Source organism: Hyaloscypha bicolor, assembly GCF_002865645.1.
Source record: "Hyaloscypha bicolor E unplaced genomic scaffold K444scaffold_56, whole genome shotgun sequence".
Taxonomy (NCBI): Eukaryota; Fungi; Ascomycota; class Leotiomycetes; order Helotiales; family Hyaloscyphaceae; genus Hyaloscypha; species Hyaloscypha bicolor.
The window spans coordinates 808,967-825,807 of record NW_020194558.1 but is presented as its reverse complement, the minus strand read 5'-3'; the positions used below and the strand labels follow the sequence as shown (position 1 = coordinate 825,807).

The window sequence follows — 16,841 nt, the reverse complement described above, 5'->3', positions numbered from 1 at the left end:
GCACCTAAGCTCGACGACTCAGGGGAGCTGCTTCGGAATGCAGATGCCAGCAATCGTCGCCAACAACCGTATAAATCTCCTTCAAAAGGTTCCCAACGAATTTCCACATCTGTGCTTTCGATTTGCAAGTGGGTTTCTCTCACAGAACAGTCCGCCTTTGCTGTTGACCGAGCCGGTGGCTTCAATGTTGCAGTGTCTCCCATATAGGCTCGGTGCATTTGCACCGACCCTACTTCTTCGCTCCGATGCCGGATTGTAGGATACACAGAGGGTCGACCCAAAGATATCGCACTCCAAGTCCGCGCTTCACAATGATAGTATCTTGGAATGTTTTCGGAAAGCTTAATGTTGGTATTTTGTCCTTGGACGTTTCGAGATTGTCTGTTGAAAGTGTGAGGAACGGCGTCTTTCACCAGCAGTGACTGAGTGCGTTTTAGACTCCTGTAATGCTCGCATCGTCGGATACGACTAGTCGTGTATTCTGACAGGGCTCTGAGTAAGGGCCAAGATCAAGAAGCCTGATTGGTTACCATTGTTTTGTATTGTCGAGCTTGGATTTTGGAGAAAGATCGTGGTTTGCTAGACACTCATCCATCAGGTCTGTAGCAAGAAAAGCAAGTGTCGGAACTCGTATGTGAAGACAATAGCCTGTACTGCACGAGACTGCCTTTTCAAATGCGGTCTAGCGTCTCCTAATCGCCCCGAGAAAGAAAAAACAGAATGCTACAGCTCAGACGTTGGGCAACGGCAACAGGTTATTCGGACGCTCAGTTACCAAGGGTTTGATTTGAGAGAGTCAAGCGATGGATTTACTATTAGCTGCGTTTCTAATGCCCCCAACCGCTGATGAACAATTTGGACCCCGGTGGATGACTTGAGCGTCGTTTAGGCATAGTTTGCCGCAGGCGGAAATAGAGGCTTCTAGTGGGTGTTATTTGCTAAGGGGGACTACTTGGTGAGTAGGATAAATAACCCCCTGAGCTGTCTCTATCAGCACGGGCCTCAGCCAGGTTAGCTGACCAATTACGTACTACAGGTTCTCGTTTTTGTGGAGGAGAGCCTGTTCGAATCACCCTACAGCTCAGGAGTTTTTTATCCTGCTCACCAAGTATAATTAACAGACGTTATGTGCGGTATGGTGATAGAACCTCTCCGTTTTCGTCAAACTCACCCAAATTTCGAACAAGTGTTGAGCTATCAAAAACGCCAACTATGTTTCTAGTCCAATACGAAGGCATGGAGCGTTTTCCCCCGGCTGAGCAGCGCAGCCCTCACCGGAGTTTCCGGCAAGCGGGGGACATCCTTGAGCGGGGTCATTACCCCGCTATTCGGTAGGCTTTACGTGGCGTTATCCACACCTCTGACGGCAGCGGTGGCAGCTGGACCATAGTACAATTCAGCAGCCCATATTTTCCTGTCTTTCGAACCACTAAGTAAGAGAGCACTTTATTGCCACCGAGGTCCTCCCAATTTCTTCATCTGTTCCCCTTCCGACCTCCTACCCAAAAATGTCTAAGCTTGTCAGCTTCCCCACGTCGCTCCCTTCGAATCCCATCCCCAACGATACCAACGCTGCTGAAGTTGTTGCTTCCTTTGTATCGCGGCTAGTGAATCTGGAGCCACAGGACTTCAAAAATGATGCCGTATGGCGAGATACATTTGCCTTGACAGGCACGTCGCGAACATTCTACACGTCATCCACTATCACTGCAGCATGGCACGAAACAACGAAAAGATCTAAAGCGGGTTCCTTCATTGTCGATGACAAGGGAACATGCACCATTCGCTCGCCATTTGGACCTCATTGGATCCAATCACGATTCTCCTTCGAAACGGATGCTGTTCCTCAAACAATTTGCACTGGGCTCATAACTCTAGTCTTGACCGCAGACAGCGAGTGGCGAATTTGGACTTTGAGAACTATTCTTGAGCAACTGAAAGGGCAACCAAATGTCGATATTTTAGTGAGTGTGAATGGGACAACGAAATTAACCAATGGCTACAGTGAAGAGTGCCACTTTGATTGCATTGTCATAGGTGGCGGCCAGGCTGGACTGAGTCAAGGTGGGAGGCTGAAAGCGTTGGGGATATCTTATGTGGTGTTAGATAAGTATCAAGAGGTTGGCGATAATTGGAAGCTGAGATATGGGTCTGCGAGATGTAAGTTTACTGCTTTTGAAGAAGTCTCGCCACTCGCGTTCCTAACACCTGGCTGTGACAGTACACACCCCTCGAGAATATTGTAAGTCACCTCTAATTTCATGTTCTGATATTAGGAGTTAAATCCTGCCAGCCCATCTTCCATTTGAACGAACATTCGGTCCAAAATACCAAGAATGGCTTACCAAAGATGATTTGGCAGAAGGGTTCCGACAATGGGCTGCAAAATATGACCTTGTAAAATTTCCTTCTCATGATACCAATTAAAGCCAGCACTGACCCGTTGCCGCTCAGAATATCTGGACTAGAACTACTGTTCTATTTGGAAGTTGGGATTCCAACCGAAAGAAATGGACACTTCGAATCAAACGAGAAGGAGAAGACGAACAATCTATAACTAGCTCCTTCATTGTCCTTGCAGGTGGCGCTGGAGGCCAGATTCCAAAAATGCCCGAATTTCCGGATCGAGTTGGCCTTCTTCCACCTTTCTTGCCTTGACCATCAACTAATACTACTGACAGCAAAAATTCGAGGGTCTTGTCCTCCACTCGGCGGAATACAAAGACGCCACCGACTGGAAAGGAAAACGTGGAGTCGTAGTCGGGACAGCCAACACTGGTACCTCACTCCTTATCATCCTCCATACGGAGCTAACTTCCATTTCAGGTCATGATGTAGTAGACGATATGGTGGAAGCAGGGTTATCATCCGTCACTATGATTCAAAGAGGAAGAACATGTACCTCTCCCCTGTATTGTCTCGTATCTGAAGCGGCAGCTGACCGAAACAGATATACTCCCTGCAGAATACTACAAGAAGACAGCCGACGGTACGCATTCCTCTTCACCGATCTGTCAGTACCCGCTCACCAACAAAACAATAGTATTTTATAACGCCACAGTCCCCACCGAATTAGGCGACAGAGAGTCCCTCACACAGCCTATGGCCATAGTGGACTTGCTTTCACAATGCACCTTGCACTCTATGGCTGACGCCGAACGGCAGCGATTTGATAACCTCGAAGCGGCTGGATTTAAATTGGATCGTTACGGAAGCATCATGCATCATTTGTACAACCGGATGGGTGGGCATTATATCGACGTTGGCACTTCGGCGAAAATTTCAAAAAGGTTGATCAAAATCAAAACCTCGACACCAACCAGTTACACGGAAGCAGGAATTCTGTTTGATGATGGGACAGAATTAGATGCGGATGTTATTGTTTTCGCTACCGGGTTTGAAGGGAACATGAGGTATCTTGTGAGAGATATTTTTGGGGAAGAGATCGCAGAGCAAATGGGTGATTTTTGGGGGCTAGACGAAGAAGGTGAGATAAAGGGGGCTTGGAAGGGCACTGGCCGTAAGCTCATGGCAGTTTTAAAGGAGAGGACGGAAAGAGCTAACGAACACAGATCCCGCAATGTGGTATCATGGTGGAACGATAGGGCAGCAGAGGTTTTACTCAAGGTTCATTGCCCTTCAGATCAAGGCGAAGATGATGGGGTTGCCCTTGGTGGTTTACGATAAGACACCGTAATAAACTTACGCAAATGGAGGTACAGTTGGGCTGAATTTCAAAAGTGATGCGGCTTGTATCAGAACTCAAAGCTCCAAGCCCTCTGGAATAGCCTGGCCATAATCCGACTCGTCGTCCTCCCTCTCCCAACTCCTTCCGTCCTCAGTTATCTGCCAAAAGTCGCCAGCAAATTCATTTCTAGGTTCCGAGAGCCAGAAATACCAATCACCTACTCGAGTTCCGAAAGTGAACCCGATCAATCAAAACGCTAAGTAGTCAAGCATGCTTGATCCCTCATGCTTTGATCAGGGATATAGCCCCCTGCCCTTTCAGCACCAAACTCGATGTCCTGATCTCGGAATACCATATTTTCCCACAGGCCGTAGTTCTCAGGGTTGATTCCGCAATCAAACAGAATCTCCAGCCAATCTGCCGTTCTTGCCACAGCCTATGCGAACGTTTAGCGCATAACAAAAGGTGAGGCAAACTTAAACTGTATCGACATTCAAGAGAGTATCACAGGAAACGGTGTTCGGCCAGAGCTGTTATTTCTTCGTATCGAGGACACTGATAGTATGACTTACAGATCAAAGCTCTGAGACTAATAAAAGGTCGATTTAACGGACGAGTAAGTCTCAATTTACCTAGCGTGGTAGGTCGAAACTAGTATCGAATTTCGTTTCCCATTGATCCGGGCCCACAGCGCCGTTCCAATTTTGATGGCGCAAGCTTATCTCGGCACAAATAAGATTTTGAAAGAGTTCCCAGCCGCCTGTACTCGCCACACTCACAGAACTTGATCACTGGCAATATTACTCGGCGCAATCATAGCCTCGACCAACAAATCTCGATTGTCCCATCCAGAGCAAGTTCCAGCATCAAGGTATTCGCATGCTTTACGCAATCAGGCCTCTTCTACTACGGCCTGGAAAGGAGAAACATAGCCGAGGCAATCGTCATTCTAGCGCACTCCTCGCCTCACCTCGCTGACCTTCCCCACCACCACTGCTGAACACTTCCAGTTCCTTAGCAGTGAAAACTTTTCATATTTTCCCATACTAATCAATCACCCGCTCGATCATCTCTTGTTGACTGTCCTTAACTCAGAGTAAAATGCGAATAACTATGCAATCACCCCGCTTTCAAAAATCCCCATCTTTCCGTATTAAATCCCACCTTTCAAATCGATTGATATCACACTTCAACATTACCACTCGCACGGCTCGGGGTCAATGTAATCGCCATTGGAGCCGTGCCGTCGAGGAGGGCTACGAACACCACCGTGCCAGAGTCTCAGCGAGATGTTTCCGCTTCTCCACCTCAACGAAAAACCGCACCCAGGAGACGTCCGATTTCCTGAATCATTTCATTCGAGCAAACAAGCCGTCCCAAAGCACAGTTGAACATTTTTCTTCACTGGGCTGGACTCGTGAAGTCCTAGAGAACGATGCGTATAAGATGGTCCCATTTTTCTCGCGATATGGGATCGAACATACCGGAGAGAATCGTTTCTTTGCTCGGACTGTAAATACCGACACGACGGTACCCCACATCCTGGCACTCAGACTGAAAGATCTCGAGACACCTGAATCTGGCGTTTCAACCCCCAGATACCAGTCGGCGCAGAAGGAGCTTGCTAATTTGGCGATTGCTGAGGTCGTTTGTTTAATGGCACTCGGCGAAGACCTGCAAGCACATCCCTCTATTGTGCATGGAGGTTTCCAGGCTGTCATTTTTGATGAAGCTATGAGGCTCTTAATCCTGCTGCATCAAAATAATATCTGCATCCCGGGACCAAGAGACATCCATTTCACCGCCACTATGACGATATCCTATTCGGCTCCTGTAATTGCCCCGAGTAACGTCCTTGTTCGATGTCGCCTGGTCAGAAGAGAGGGTAGAAAGTGGTTTACAAAGGGCGAGATTATAGATAGTGCTGGGAAGATCTTGACCAGTGCAGAGAGCATGTGGGTGACGGCAAAACGTTTTGTTGGCTCTTGAGTGTGTTTTTAGAATGCGACGAGATTGGGGTTCTAGGGGGTGAGTCTTGTTTACCAAAATATATGCACTGCCCTGGAGCTCAGCGTCTTCAGCGATACATATGTCTTTAAAGGGGGCTGTTTTCAAGGTCCCTCGCTAATTTTTCGCCAAGTTGCAACAATCTTCAGGGGGCCATTGAGGGGCGTGTCGCTTAAATCTCGACTAGCATGCCTGCAGGTGCAAGGGGGGTGAGAGCCTTTATCACAAAGTATGGAAGAGTGGAGCGTGGAGCATAGCAGCTGCTTTTTATAGAGAATGATACGTTGCAAATTCCATCTGAGGAGTTATTAAGCTTATAAGTCGTGTTTAAGATAGCGAGTCCAAGAAGTATGAATGATGAATCTAACCTGCCGCATCCAGCGTCTGCATCAATCCCTGCATCGTTAAGATCCAAAGAGTCAAGTAACATGCAAAATTCATCACAACCTAAAGTTGCGGGGGTTTTCGTCATGAGTGAACGAACGGACCAAGAGACAAAAAACGATTGAAGGGGTTTTGTAAGATTACTATCTAGGGCCTCGCAGAAGGAGTTGTATTATGCTGATAATCACCCGCTCTATCTTAAGAAGCCATCCGCAAAGGCTGACCAAGGAAGCCACCCCGAGCAGCACGCGCACCATTCGTTTCCATCTCCGACCCCACGGTCGCACTCGATGCTATGAAACCTGCACCGGCAAACCTTTCCCAAAGGTTGCTCTACTTCGCAGTCATTTGCAGCCGAGAAAGTTCCTGACATTGTCTCAGATGAAGATGTCGTTGTCATAGCCAAATCAGCACCAAATTGAACTCCCAGCATGTCAGACACTTGAGGTGTAAAGCTATTATAGGTTGACTGTGTACCCATGCCGAGATCATCTTGTGACATCTCCCACGACGAGGAAGCGTGCGTCTCGAGGGCATCAGAAAGAGTCCCAGGAAGTGATAACGTAATAAAGGAACTCGTAGGGTCTGGCCCGTTGGGATGTAACACCACCGACTGATGACGATTGCTAAGCGTTGACGAAGCCATTGGCTGGGTATCCGGTTGTTGTACTGGGGGTGTGGACTTTCTGCTACCTGAATAATGGAAATTATCTGATTCTGGTTCCATTGTTTCTACGCTGCTGGGCGACTCGCTCGAATTCGTATTTCCGGTTCCGGGGTGTAAGATGTCGATTACAACTTGCCGAATTTCTTGCCTCTCGACATCTCTTTGTCTATTCAGAAGGGCTTGGATGTCTGAAGCCAAACTCTGAGTACGCCTTTCCCGAATTTCCTCCGCCCGTTTCATGGCCTCGGAAAATATTTTATTGTACGTGTTATGGGCCACACGATCCTCCCAGAATGGCCCAGGTATGAAAGCTTCAGGGTTTGCTTCCCGAATCCCAGGATTTAGCTTGTCAAATAACCGCCACCATTTCTCGGCCTCGGTTCCGCCTCTGTCGATTTTCAACTGCGATGTGTTGAAGTTATGAACGTTGATCAGGTGATCTTGTTTCAATCTGTCCACCGAGCGCCATGCTCCAAAGAAGCAGTTGGGACGTGTTGGCTCTTGCCCTGCGGCGAACTGCGTGCAGATGACGTATCTATTGTATTCGTCCGTAGTCTTCTTGATACGCTTCGCCCTGTCGTTCCGATTTGGCTCATCACCATCCAATCCATCTTCACCCGGCTCTGCCTCTTGTCTATCTCTCCGCTTTCTAGTGATATTGGAGGCATCGGAGGATTTTTGGTGCGGTCTTGTAGGAGGTCGGGATGGGGTATTCGAAGTTGAGCTTCCAGCAGGAGTTCGTCTCACTGAACCGGCAGTTGCTCTACCCAAGTGGAGAAACACATCATGAACGAGCCGCTCAACAACTCTCTCTTCTTGATTCAATATCGTATCTAAAGGGAACATCCAGTCTGCATTCCCACGCAGGCTGCGTGGGCCAGCTATCCACTCTTGGTGCCAGGACGAAAATATGAGATGAAGCAAGTGTCGGTCGACAAGTGTGGCCATGTCCTGCCCTGGCAAAACATTTTCCCATGGTTCGGAAGCATGGGCAAGCCACCACTCCTGAGAAGAGCGTTTAATTGTGTAAGATCGCGGCTCGCCATTGACCGGAGTGATTTCTGTTTCATTTGCTGAATCTTCAAGTTGAGATGCTGAAATCTTAGGCCTCCAGCAGCTAAAGATAGCTGACCAAATTGCTTCCTTCAATATCGCCGGACACCTTTTCGGAGATGTGTCGTCAGACTCGTGGGGTTTGGGTTTGTTCACCCTAGGGTTCAGGGGTAGTACGTGAGCTTGGATGCTCCCATAATTGGGTGACATTGATTCCGCCTCCTGTTCTGACCATTCTGATGCTCCCTTTGTTCCCGCTTCCCTTGCTTGATCATCGCTTGCATTGTCGTCATCGTCCTGGTGCTGGTTCTTTCCCTGCTGGGGCTCGGGTGTCCCGCTTTTGACTTGATGAACTCGACTTGTAGTCGTCGCTACTTGAGGCCTTCCTTGAGCTTCAAAGCTACGCATAACGTCTGTAGACAAGTCACGTGAAATACATTCACTCTTGCTCAGCTCCTTGGACCCCCGATCCATAAAGCCATTCGGGAAACTTAGATGTTCGATAGGACGTGAAATGGCAATGCTGCTAAAGGAGGTCATATTAGCGTGTGCGAAATTAGAGAGCCACGCGGGCTCTCCCTCAACAAGCCCGGGCCAATGATTAATATTATTGAAATGACCTGAAATCAGAGAATCAGGACTAAATTCACTGGGGCCGCCTTGACCCGCTGCGAAACCTTTGGATACAATTTTTACCATACTAACGGCGGGGTCATGTGTCTTTAGCAAGGTGTCGGTATGTTCTGAAAGCCGAGATGTATTAGCAGCGTTCCGGACATGCCCATAAGGGAATTAGATAATCCGGCATCAAGAAAGATACTAACTTAGTCGCTCTTCCAGGGCTTTGGTATGGCCTCGTTTGCCACCAGGCTCCCTCTGAGCCTCGTGATACGTGCAAATATGCCCAAGCCTCGTGCATGGTGAGCAGGTTGGTTTAGTCCCATCACACTTCAGTTTTCTCTTCCTGCAGACAATGCAAGCAATTCTCCTCGGTTTTGGAACACTGTTGTCCCCTTCACTGGAAGGATTTTTCAACTGGTACTGGTTGTGCGCATCCGGTGATTGTATGGTATCCTCATTGAAGCTAACTGAGGACACGGTGGTTGTCATCGCTGTGCCGTCAATCTCCTCTTTTGGTCTAGGTTGTTCCGATAATATGAGTCCTTCGCGACGACTCGGCTTAGTCACCATTGAGGACTGTGTAGGTGTAGTAGCTGGACCCAAATCTTGAGATGGAGTTTGCTGAGGTAGTGGCATTTCCCTTTCACCGAGGTATGTATTATGACCAGACAATTGGACGGCTTCCATCTTTTCAGCCGCGGACAAGATGGTTGATGTACTGAGGACGTCATGTCCAAGAAGATTGGATGTGGTAGGGTGCAATGAACCATAACTTTCGTCTTCAATGCCAGAATGTTCTTTGCGCCTCTTCCTCACCTCTCGCCTGACCCTCACGCGACATCCTTGCTCGGCAAGGATTCTGGTCAAAGGCGTGCTTTCTGTGAGCCCAGGAAATTTCTTCGCCATGTAAACCGAAAAATCGGCGGATTTGACCTCTAGTCGCCAGTGGGTCACCTCGCTGGGACTGACTGTGCTGATAGCTGGCCCAGGGCATAGGGGGGGCTCGTTTCCAGTGCTCTCGTGATCTTCTATGTTCTTGATTGTCTCATAGAGATTGAAACAAAGTCTATATCTGCCTTCATCCCTGACAGATAAATCGGGAAAGGGAAAGAAAATCCCCTCATGAGGACGATCCAAGTAACAACCCCCAGAGACTGGATGTCCTGTGAGAATAGGTACCGGGGGATTCTTCCCCAGGTGAAATCTGCCATGGCTAGCGACCCGAGCAACTTCCAGAGAGGCAAAAACGAAGAACAATGCATCGTAAGAGAAGGTGATATCAGTTTGTACGCCGTTCCTGAGCTCAAAAATGAGAAGGCTGAGAAGTGGTGGGGGATCGATAGGCCGCGCAAGGGAAGCTGATTTTGCTGAGGATCCACAAGCCCTTGCTCGCTGAGGTTGCTGAATCACATTGAGGATGTAAGTCAACAATCTATTATCTGCGGTAGTTCGACTGAAAGAACTGCCGTCTTTAACCATAGCCTCAAACCGAGTGTAGTTTAGACCTCCAGGAAGTACCGCCGCTCGATTCTGGAAAGGATGTACCAAAGGTGGAAGTGACATTGGACTGCTCGAGCGCGACATCTTGCTTGCAAACCGTTGAACGAGATGGACAAGTCCAGGGTTGTCAATAAGTGTAGTGATGTTTGGTGATGGTCAAACAGATTGAGGCCGTGCAGCAGCGGCACAAAGTCTCGACAGGGGCCAGGCTCTGAATGCAGGCCATAGAGGGTTGGACCTAACGGCTTTCAGGATAGTAAACCTGGGAGTGAACGGTTGCCCGTGCCAACAATCTCAACTCGGGACGTTACAATTGTAGAGAATGATTCTTGCGAGAGAGGTACATTGCGCGGGGTTGAATTTCTCCTTTTCGGAGGAGCGTTTCAGCTCAAAATTGGTGGCGTTTTCTTCACGAAATCCCATGAAAACGCTCCAGAAACACGTGACCAACCCCGACATGTCGTGAAAGAACTTGCGCCCTATGGGGAATATTCATCCCGGAATCTCTTGCTTAGATTCTTCTCGGAGAACTGGTGGAAGGGAATTCTAGGTTTTCCAAACTCCGATCCGAGTTCTCAGAAATGCGCCGAGATTTCCTCATTAAAATTAATGCGGATGCACGAAGTCTCGTGAATTGAGGGAAAGGCGTCGAACTAGGGATTGCAAATGCTCGGATCTACGTGAGAGTATATATAATTGGACAGCGAGCAACAGTAAAAGATTGCAATTGAACTAATCAAGGGAGCTTTCCCCTACAAAAATCGTGCTCCCCAAGATGCCTTCCCTGTCACCAAATCGCCAGACAACCCCTCGCCAATGTCTCAAGAGACAGGAGGAAGACCTCCCCCATGTCGGATCATGGGCCAGCATTCACACCAATTCTGGAAGCAAAACCGTGAAAAACGCTGATGATCTCCTCTCTTCGTTCCAGCACAATACGCGAGGACTACCAGATAACATTGCCTCCATTATCCTCCTCGACACAACACACACAACACCAAGCCAACAGAAGTCTCAAAGTCTCACCGTCAGCTTATACCACTTCAACAATGGGTCTATGTTTTACCGCCTTACTGCAAACAGTATTTCCAGTTGGCAAGATGGCCAATCTCAACTCGAGGCCTGGAAACAGGATTTCCAGCGCCATGAAGTCGTCGCATATCGACTGGCGAGGTGCTAGCGAGATGGAGAGGCCAGGAGGAGGAAAATTTCCTCCACTAGTGTTTGCACTGAAATATAGCGAGAGAGGATGGTTGGGGTGGGGGTTGGGGTTGGGGTTGGAGGAGATATGATGGGACTTCCTGGGAGTTGAGGGCGATGTTTCAGGGGACAACTACGGGTCACTGTGCGACAGGATATCTCCGGATAAAGAAAAGACAAAATTTATCGGCCAAGACACATTGCAACTTCCGTAAGGCTATCTGTTCTGTCATATTCATGGTTGAGTCCAGTGATTAATTGAACTACAAAGAGTTACGTGGGGTTGGAAAAGGGGCTTAAGCGAGCACTCCCACGAAGTCCTCCTCAAGAGTCCCTTCCTTATAGGAACACTGAAATTTATAACTAGAGAAGTAAGTACATTGTGATCAATTGGATTGGGAGTACGTCTTTAGCAACTACAACTCTAGATTTTTCCACCCAAAAGAACGATGGGCGGAACAGCAGATTTGATTGAGATAAACTTGAAAGAGTTAAATAATCTGGCTTGGGTGCGGAGAGCAAATTGTAAAAGAATTCGAAATTGTCAAAACTTTAATGCATCTTCCTCGTTTCAATGTATGTTCACTGCTCTAGTGCCCGCGGCTCTGTTCACACCTCCTCTATTGCCCTCTCGTCTCCTAATTGCACCCACCGAGCCTCACACTCTCAGAGTACATCTCATATGTATCTGCATTTGCCGCGGCCTGAGCCGCCGACAATTGCTTCGCGGCAGTTGGCCCGTATGCATAATCACCTGTCCCATACAGATGGGTCATCTCATGCAGAATACTGCCCGCCTTGTCATAATCATCGTCCGCACAAGTCGTAGCATACTCCGGAAAGTCCCAGTATCCGTTGTTCGGGCAGGGTATAATAGTATTGTCGCTAGGGACCGTGTAGAGCAGCGCGCTGCCATCGGCACAGTCGCCGTATACATCGGTGCAGTAGATTGCTGGGGAAGTGGTTTGCACCCCCTTGACGTCTGCGTAGATGGAGCGGACTTTGGTTTCCTCGGAGGTGGACTTGAACCAGACGGTGAAGTAATCAGCGGCTGTGCCCGCAGCGGTGTATGCAGCAGTGGCAAGAGAGATAGCATCCGCAACGCTAGTTTTAAGGGAGCTTGTTTGAGAGGTGGAGCATGAGTTGTAGGTTACAGATCGCTTCTTGATGCGGGAGGAACTAGGAAGCTCGCGCTTGGAGATGTGGTCGCTAGCATTACGGGTTAGCTAGTGGCACTGCTCCGCGGTGTCTGTTGGCGCTTAGACTTACCTGGCAACCGTGCTCTGGTCAGGGGTGATCGTCACGCTGCTAGAGCTTACGCTCTCGCAGTCTGCCATATCCTTCAGGGCGGTGGGGGTGGTGGATCCGATCACATATTTGAAGCCCTGAATTGCAGTCACTTTGGCGGTGGAAACTCCGGCGAGTTTATAGCTCCGGGCTACATTCACAGAAGTGGTAACTGTTTCGCCCGGCAAAATGGTTTGGAACATTTCAGGAGCGAGGCCGGATCTCTTATAGTTGACGTACACCCCCTCGAACGGGAGCAGCTCTCCATCTGTTCAGAGACTCTGTCAGATTGCTTTGCACAATTTCAGGGGAGGAGGTCAGCGTGCCTGTGTTGGCAACCAGGAGATCCTTTGTTGCATGGCCACTGAGCACGGTGTTGCCCTTGAAGACAGTGACAGGCTCGGCACCAGTATTCTTGACTGCAACTTGAGCGATGTGGTGAGTTGTATCAACAATCTCAACAGAAAGAGGGCAGGCAGCTATAGCCGCACCGGCAAGAGCAACGATTGGGAGGATCTTGGAAACCATATTTGAAACCTTAAGACTGTGAACTTGACTTGGAAATTGTCTGTGTGGATAGTCTTTTGAGGTTGGCGAGGAGACACATGGAACTATAAGTACTCTCTTGCTCTTGCATATTCAGGTCCCAGCACGTTATCTGGAAGGACGGGGGTGAACGAAGAAATGCACTGATTGTACCATTCTATTCACCTGATGCCACCCTGAACTGCGATCGGGAACCTTTGAGGGTTATCGCGTACCAATACCCGTGCCAATTGCGTTGACGGAGAGAGCCAAGGCCATCGAACGGTATCAAAGGTTGCACTCGCATCGCTTGGCAATGGCGGGTCTTGCCTTATACAGCAACTCGATTTCAACTCATGTCGGCCATGCAGGGCTGCTGCGGTTCGTGATCCTTTTGTAACCAAGGATGGTCTTGACCAGAGGAGATGTTGGGGGTGGCAGGTACCTGACAGAGGCCTGCGAATGTCGGATGAACTATGCCGCATGAGGCAGGCATGTAAGGTACTAGCGGGCGAAAGCTTGAATAGTCCAAGCAATTGCTTGGCTTTGCATCGATTTCTTGCATTACTGACATAGGAAGGTGGAGATGGATTTGTGCTGTGGAGGAATGCTCCGACTCTTTATTTCCGCGTTCGGTTGTTGCCGTAACCTTATCGCCAATAACCTACCGACGTCTACACTATATTTTCGGCAGCTCTGGGCCCCTGTAATTCGTTCCCCGTTACTTTGTTCGGCAGGTATTCATTCCGCGCCAATAGATAAATAGATAAGCTACCTGCTGTCTGTATAGAATACAGAATATATTACTCAGATTCAACATCAATTACAAGGCGATGTCTTTTCGATATCAGGATTACCTGGTGGGATTCTGTATATATATCCTCATTTAAGTAGAGTTCAGGAGACCAAAAGCAGGGGTCAAAGAGAATAGAAACATTTTCAGAGCCTGCCAAACCCTATTTCCTCTCATTTCACCTCCTCGAACAGCATTATCGGGATTCAAACCGAGTTACAACTTTACTTAAAGCTTCATAATTTCCTTGACCAGAATCACCCTAACAAGTTTATATCTATATTCACATTCTCCTAAACTACAGGGATGCTATAGCCTCAAAGAACGATCGCAAGCCTCGCACCTACCTAATTGGTGGGGCTGGTACGGCGATCGCGGTATAAAGAGTCGGGAATACAGGGCATTGAGAGACTTTTACACCCTCTAGCGTACAAATTAAGGTATCAAACTCGCTATAAGGCCCTATATTTCCAGGTCCTTCCCCTAAAAGTAGCCTATGCGCCTTCGATAAAGGCTGCTATACCTTTTTAGGGCTTCTCCCCTATACTTACAAAGAGTCATCGCTAATAAGGCTTATAATAGCCCTTCGTTTTAATGTCCGAGCGCTATAGTTACTCTACTAATATCGCAATACCCTAGAAGATCTATTTATCTCCTATAAGCGTCTTATAGCGCATCTTTATATTAATTTAGAGAGCGCTATCTAGAGTTACAGGGGCTTATAACGAACTCTTGCCCTAAATTCGTTCCCTGTAGAATACCAAGGGTCAAAGGCTCTGTATTCTGGATATTTTATGGCACGATCTCCGTGAACCTGTTGCCAAGGTATCTGTGACCAAGGGTTCGTTGGGGATCACGAGGGCACACAAACGTGATGTGAGAAGCACGCTGAAGTGAAAAGATGTGTGTTGTACAAACACGTGATTAGTTAGGGTGATCTCTGCCCTGCATGCCACAGATTGCCATGCCTTCCATCGCTTGCCCGTTCATCTTCAGCAACCTTCGTCGCGCAAAATCTGCCCAATATAAATTTCAGGCAAGCTTTATCACATACCTCTTTCATAAGAGAGTGTTCCAATATTTCCCACTGTACCTGCGGAGCACAATCACCATCACCTTCTTCCGGTTCGCAAGAGCCCTTCGGAGATGGAAGCTAAGAGGGCGATACGAATGGACTTTTTTGACTAGGAACAACGTGCCGAACTAGTAGCCCAGCAAACTTTCCGTCTGCCTTCCTTACCAAATTCTCTAGTCTCTCGGATTCCTGCCTAAGGAGTGCCAATTTCCAGCTAGCATATCTCGCAAGCCAATCAAGTAGAGGATCCGAGTCGGGGAGGTACGAGGACGCACAATCGAGAAGTTCGAAGATCGCGTTCGTATAGGGACCCATTGAATAGGAATTCTCCACCTTCTTGAGGTAGGCAATAATCTTGTGCTTAGAAATTTCTTTTAGGGAGCTCATCAGGTATACATTGGCAAAGACGTAGAGTTGGATATGAAGGAAAAGCGGATGAATACGTGTGGTCGTCTCGATACGAGATCCGCTAGCTTGGATTTCGTTGACTTTGTCGGCATCCTGAATCGACTCTTCAGATGGGCCTCCCTTTGTACCAGACAGCGGCTCTGGCTCAGGCCGCGGTGTAGGATCTGTCATATCCTCGTCCCACCACCTGCCTTTTTTGCCTTTTTTGCCTTTTGTATGAGCCCAAGAGCTTTCCCACACGTCGGGTGTTGGCTCCACAAAGTGTTCCTCCACGTACGACGAGATCCCCACAATCTCAGTCGAGTAGTCCCCAAGATAAGCCCATCTAATGAAACACGTTAACATCTCTCTGGTAACGTCTTCGTAAAATCCATCGTCGCCTTTGAGGAATTTGTAGACTCTAGAGGCAGATTCCTCCCATCTTCCCTGCTGCACGGTACGAAGAACCGGCGACACGGAGGCGAGCAGACGCTCATGAATTTGCAAAGGCGTATCAGAGTCACTTGGCATGAGAGTGAGCGTCTCTGATGTCAAGATGCTATACCACCAAAGAGTCAAAGACTGTAGCGCTAGATGGGGCATTATTCCGGGATTACCTCATCAACTCCTCAGGCCCAACATCAGCCAATGTAGCCATTTGTAAGGATTAGCAAAGTAGATAAGTCGCTGCACAATTAGACTATTCCAGAACTGATTTATTATGAAGCCCCTCTAGAAAGATAGATGGGAAAGGCCCGTAAGAGGAACAGCATTATTATCCTTCCAGAATCTGTCGTGCTGATGCAACGGCATCATATGACGTGGCTCCAACGAGCAGAACACGGGGAAAGCTAAATTGCACGTGGTACGCGGTGTGGGGTGTTATGTCGAATTGAAGTTACAGCCTTGCAATTGTAGTGCCACATCGAGGGACTCAGGAGCTGAGAGCATGATGCTCAAGTTAGAGCTGGATACGTGGTCCAATGATGAATTATCACGTGATTATACGATGCCGTTGGTGGGACAAGTCAGGTGTTAAAAGCTTTGGATACAAAGATTTTGTTGCATATTGCGATTATTAGTAGACGCTGGATTAAATATTTCCCTAAATAACTGAAATGTGGCTTCTATAATCACTCTTTTGCGTTGTACAACACAATATTCCACCGCTTCTCATATGGTGCACGTGATACAAATTACCATTTACCAAATCACCTCGAAAGGCCATCCGTTTGAATTTCCAGATAAGTCATACTGGCCGTCATCCATATGGATCGGCCACCTTCGTAACATTGGAGAGCTTCCGGTCCTATACTCCTCTTGGACATCAGGAAGTTGTCATAGCCTTCAACGCTCTCGTAAGAGCCGCTATCGTCGAATGAAGATCGACCACCCCAGCAAGTTACGCGTCATTCATCGCGACATACTTCAGACGAGTCAGCTCGATTTCTTTCAAAACTTCGAACAAGGGATGGAGGCCCTCCTCCTCTTGACTGAGATTCCACTGAAAGCTACAGGCACTCTCTCCCCCACCCAGTCTCGAGTGTCAATCAGTCCCATGTCATTGAGGTGCCCACTTTTAAAGAGTTAACTCTTATGCACTAATGCTGAGCTTTGCACGTCAAAATCGTCAAAGTATTATTATAATTGCAGC

General features: G+C 48.2%; 7 protein-coding genes across 7 annotated transcripts; 2 read left to right on the top strand and 5 right to left on the bottom strand.

Annotated features, from left to right (window-relative positions):
* The first annotated feature begins 1,449 nt into the window (after positions 1-1,449).
* On the top strand, positions 1,450-3,793 carry K444DRAFT_587194 (putative flavin-containing monooxygenase). Its single transcript, XM_024878015.1, has 9 exons — positions 1,450-2,160; positions 2,222-2,242; positions 2,294-2,397; positions 2,455-2,628; positions 2,682-2,778; positions 2,827-2,898; positions 2,951-2,989; positions 3,044-3,520; positions 3,573-3,793. The coding sequence occupies exons 1-9, from the start codon at positions 1,509-1,511 to the stop codon at positions 3,695-3,697; spliced, it is 1,761 nt and encodes a 586-aa protein (XP_024738128.1). The 5' UTR covers positions 1,450-1,508; the 3' UTR covers positions 3,698-3,793.
* A 930-nt stretch (positions 3,794-4,723) lies between these two features.
* Positions 4,724-5,998, top strand: K444DRAFT_587193 (uncharacterized protein). The gene is made up of 2 exons (XM_024878014.1): positions 4,724-5,716; positions 5,829-5,998. Exon 1 carries the CDS (start codon positions 4,790-4,792, stop codon positions 5,675-5,677), a length of 888 nt encoding a protein of 295 aa, XP_024738127.1. The 5' UTR covers positions 4,724-4,789; the 3' UTR covers positions 5,678-5,716; positions 5,829-5,998.
* A 208-nt stretch (positions 5,999-6,206) lies between these two features.
* Positions 6,207-8,391, bottom strand: K444DRAFT_611478 (uncharacterized protein). Its single transcript, XM_024879949.1, has one exon. The coding sequence runs from the start codon at positions 8,337-8,339 to the stop codon at positions 6,273-6,275; it is 2,067 nt and encodes a 688-aa protein (XP_024738126.1). The 5' UTR covers positions 8,340-8,391; the 3' UTR covers positions 6,207-6,272.
* A 227-nt stretch (positions 8,392-8,618) lies between these two features.
* Positions 8,619-8,909, bottom strand: K444DRAFT_527224 (uncharacterized protein; the record flags this gene model as incomplete). Its single annotated transcript, XM_024874618.1, has 1 exon — positions 8,619-8,909. The coding sequence occupies one exon, from the start codon at positions 8,907-8,909 to the stop codon at positions 8,619-8,621; it is 291 nt and encodes a 96-aa protein (XP_024738125.1).
* A 306-nt stretch (positions 8,910-9,215) lies between these two features.
* On the bottom strand, positions 9,216-9,899 carry K444DRAFT_525827 (uncharacterized protein; the record flags this gene model as incomplete). The annotated part of the gene is made up of 1 exon (XM_024874485.1): positions 9,216-9,899. A coding segment is annotated over one exon (684 nt), but the record flags the coding sequence as incomplete, so codon positions are not given.
* Positions 9,900-11,758: 1,859 nt separating this feature from the next.
* On the bottom strand, positions 11,759-13,023 carry K444DRAFT_719324 (zincin; the record flags this gene model as incomplete). The annotated part of the gene is made up of 3 exons (XM_024888455.1): positions 12,734-13,023; positions 12,390-12,675; positions 11,759-12,329 (listed from the first exon to the last, which is right to left on the bottom strand). Exons 1-3 carry the CDS (start codon positions 12,933-12,935, stop codon positions 11,759-11,761), a joined length of 1,059 nt encoding a protein of 352 aa, XP_024738123.1. The 5' UTR covers positions 12,936-13,023.
* Positions 13,024-14,878: 1,855 nt separating this feature from the next.
* K444DRAFT_662354 (uncharacterized protein) lies at positions 14,879-15,845 on the bottom strand (the record flags this gene model as incomplete). The annotated part of the gene is made up of 2 exons (XM_024886700.1): positions 14,879-15,746; positions 15,805-15,845. 2 exons carry the CDS (start codon positions 15,843-15,845, stop codon positions 14,879-14,881), a joined length of 909 nt encoding a protein of 302 aa, XP_024738122.1.
* Positions 15,846-16,841: the final 996 nt, after the last annotated feature.

Coding starts and splice junctions, on each gene's coding strand:
- K444DRAFT_587194 (XM_024878015.1), top strand. CDS start 1,509: ATGTCTAAGCTTGTCAGCTTCCCCACGTCGCTCCCTTCGAATCCCATC. Junction 2,779..2,826: donor AGTCGGGACAGCCAACACTG/GTACCTCACTCC, acceptor CTTCCATTTCAG/GTCATGATGTAGTAGACGAT. Junction 3,521..3,572: donor GGCTTGGAAGGGCACTGGCC/GTAAGCTCATGG, acceptor TAACGAACACAG/ATCCCGCAATGTGGTATCAT.
- K444DRAFT_587193 (XM_024878014.1), top strand. CDS start 4,790: ATGCGAATAACTATGCAATCACCCCGCTTTCAAAAATCCCCATCTTTC.
- K444DRAFT_611478 (XM_024879949.1), bottom strand. CDS start 8,339: ATGACCTCCTTTAGCAGCATTGCCATTTCACGTCCTATCGAACATCTA.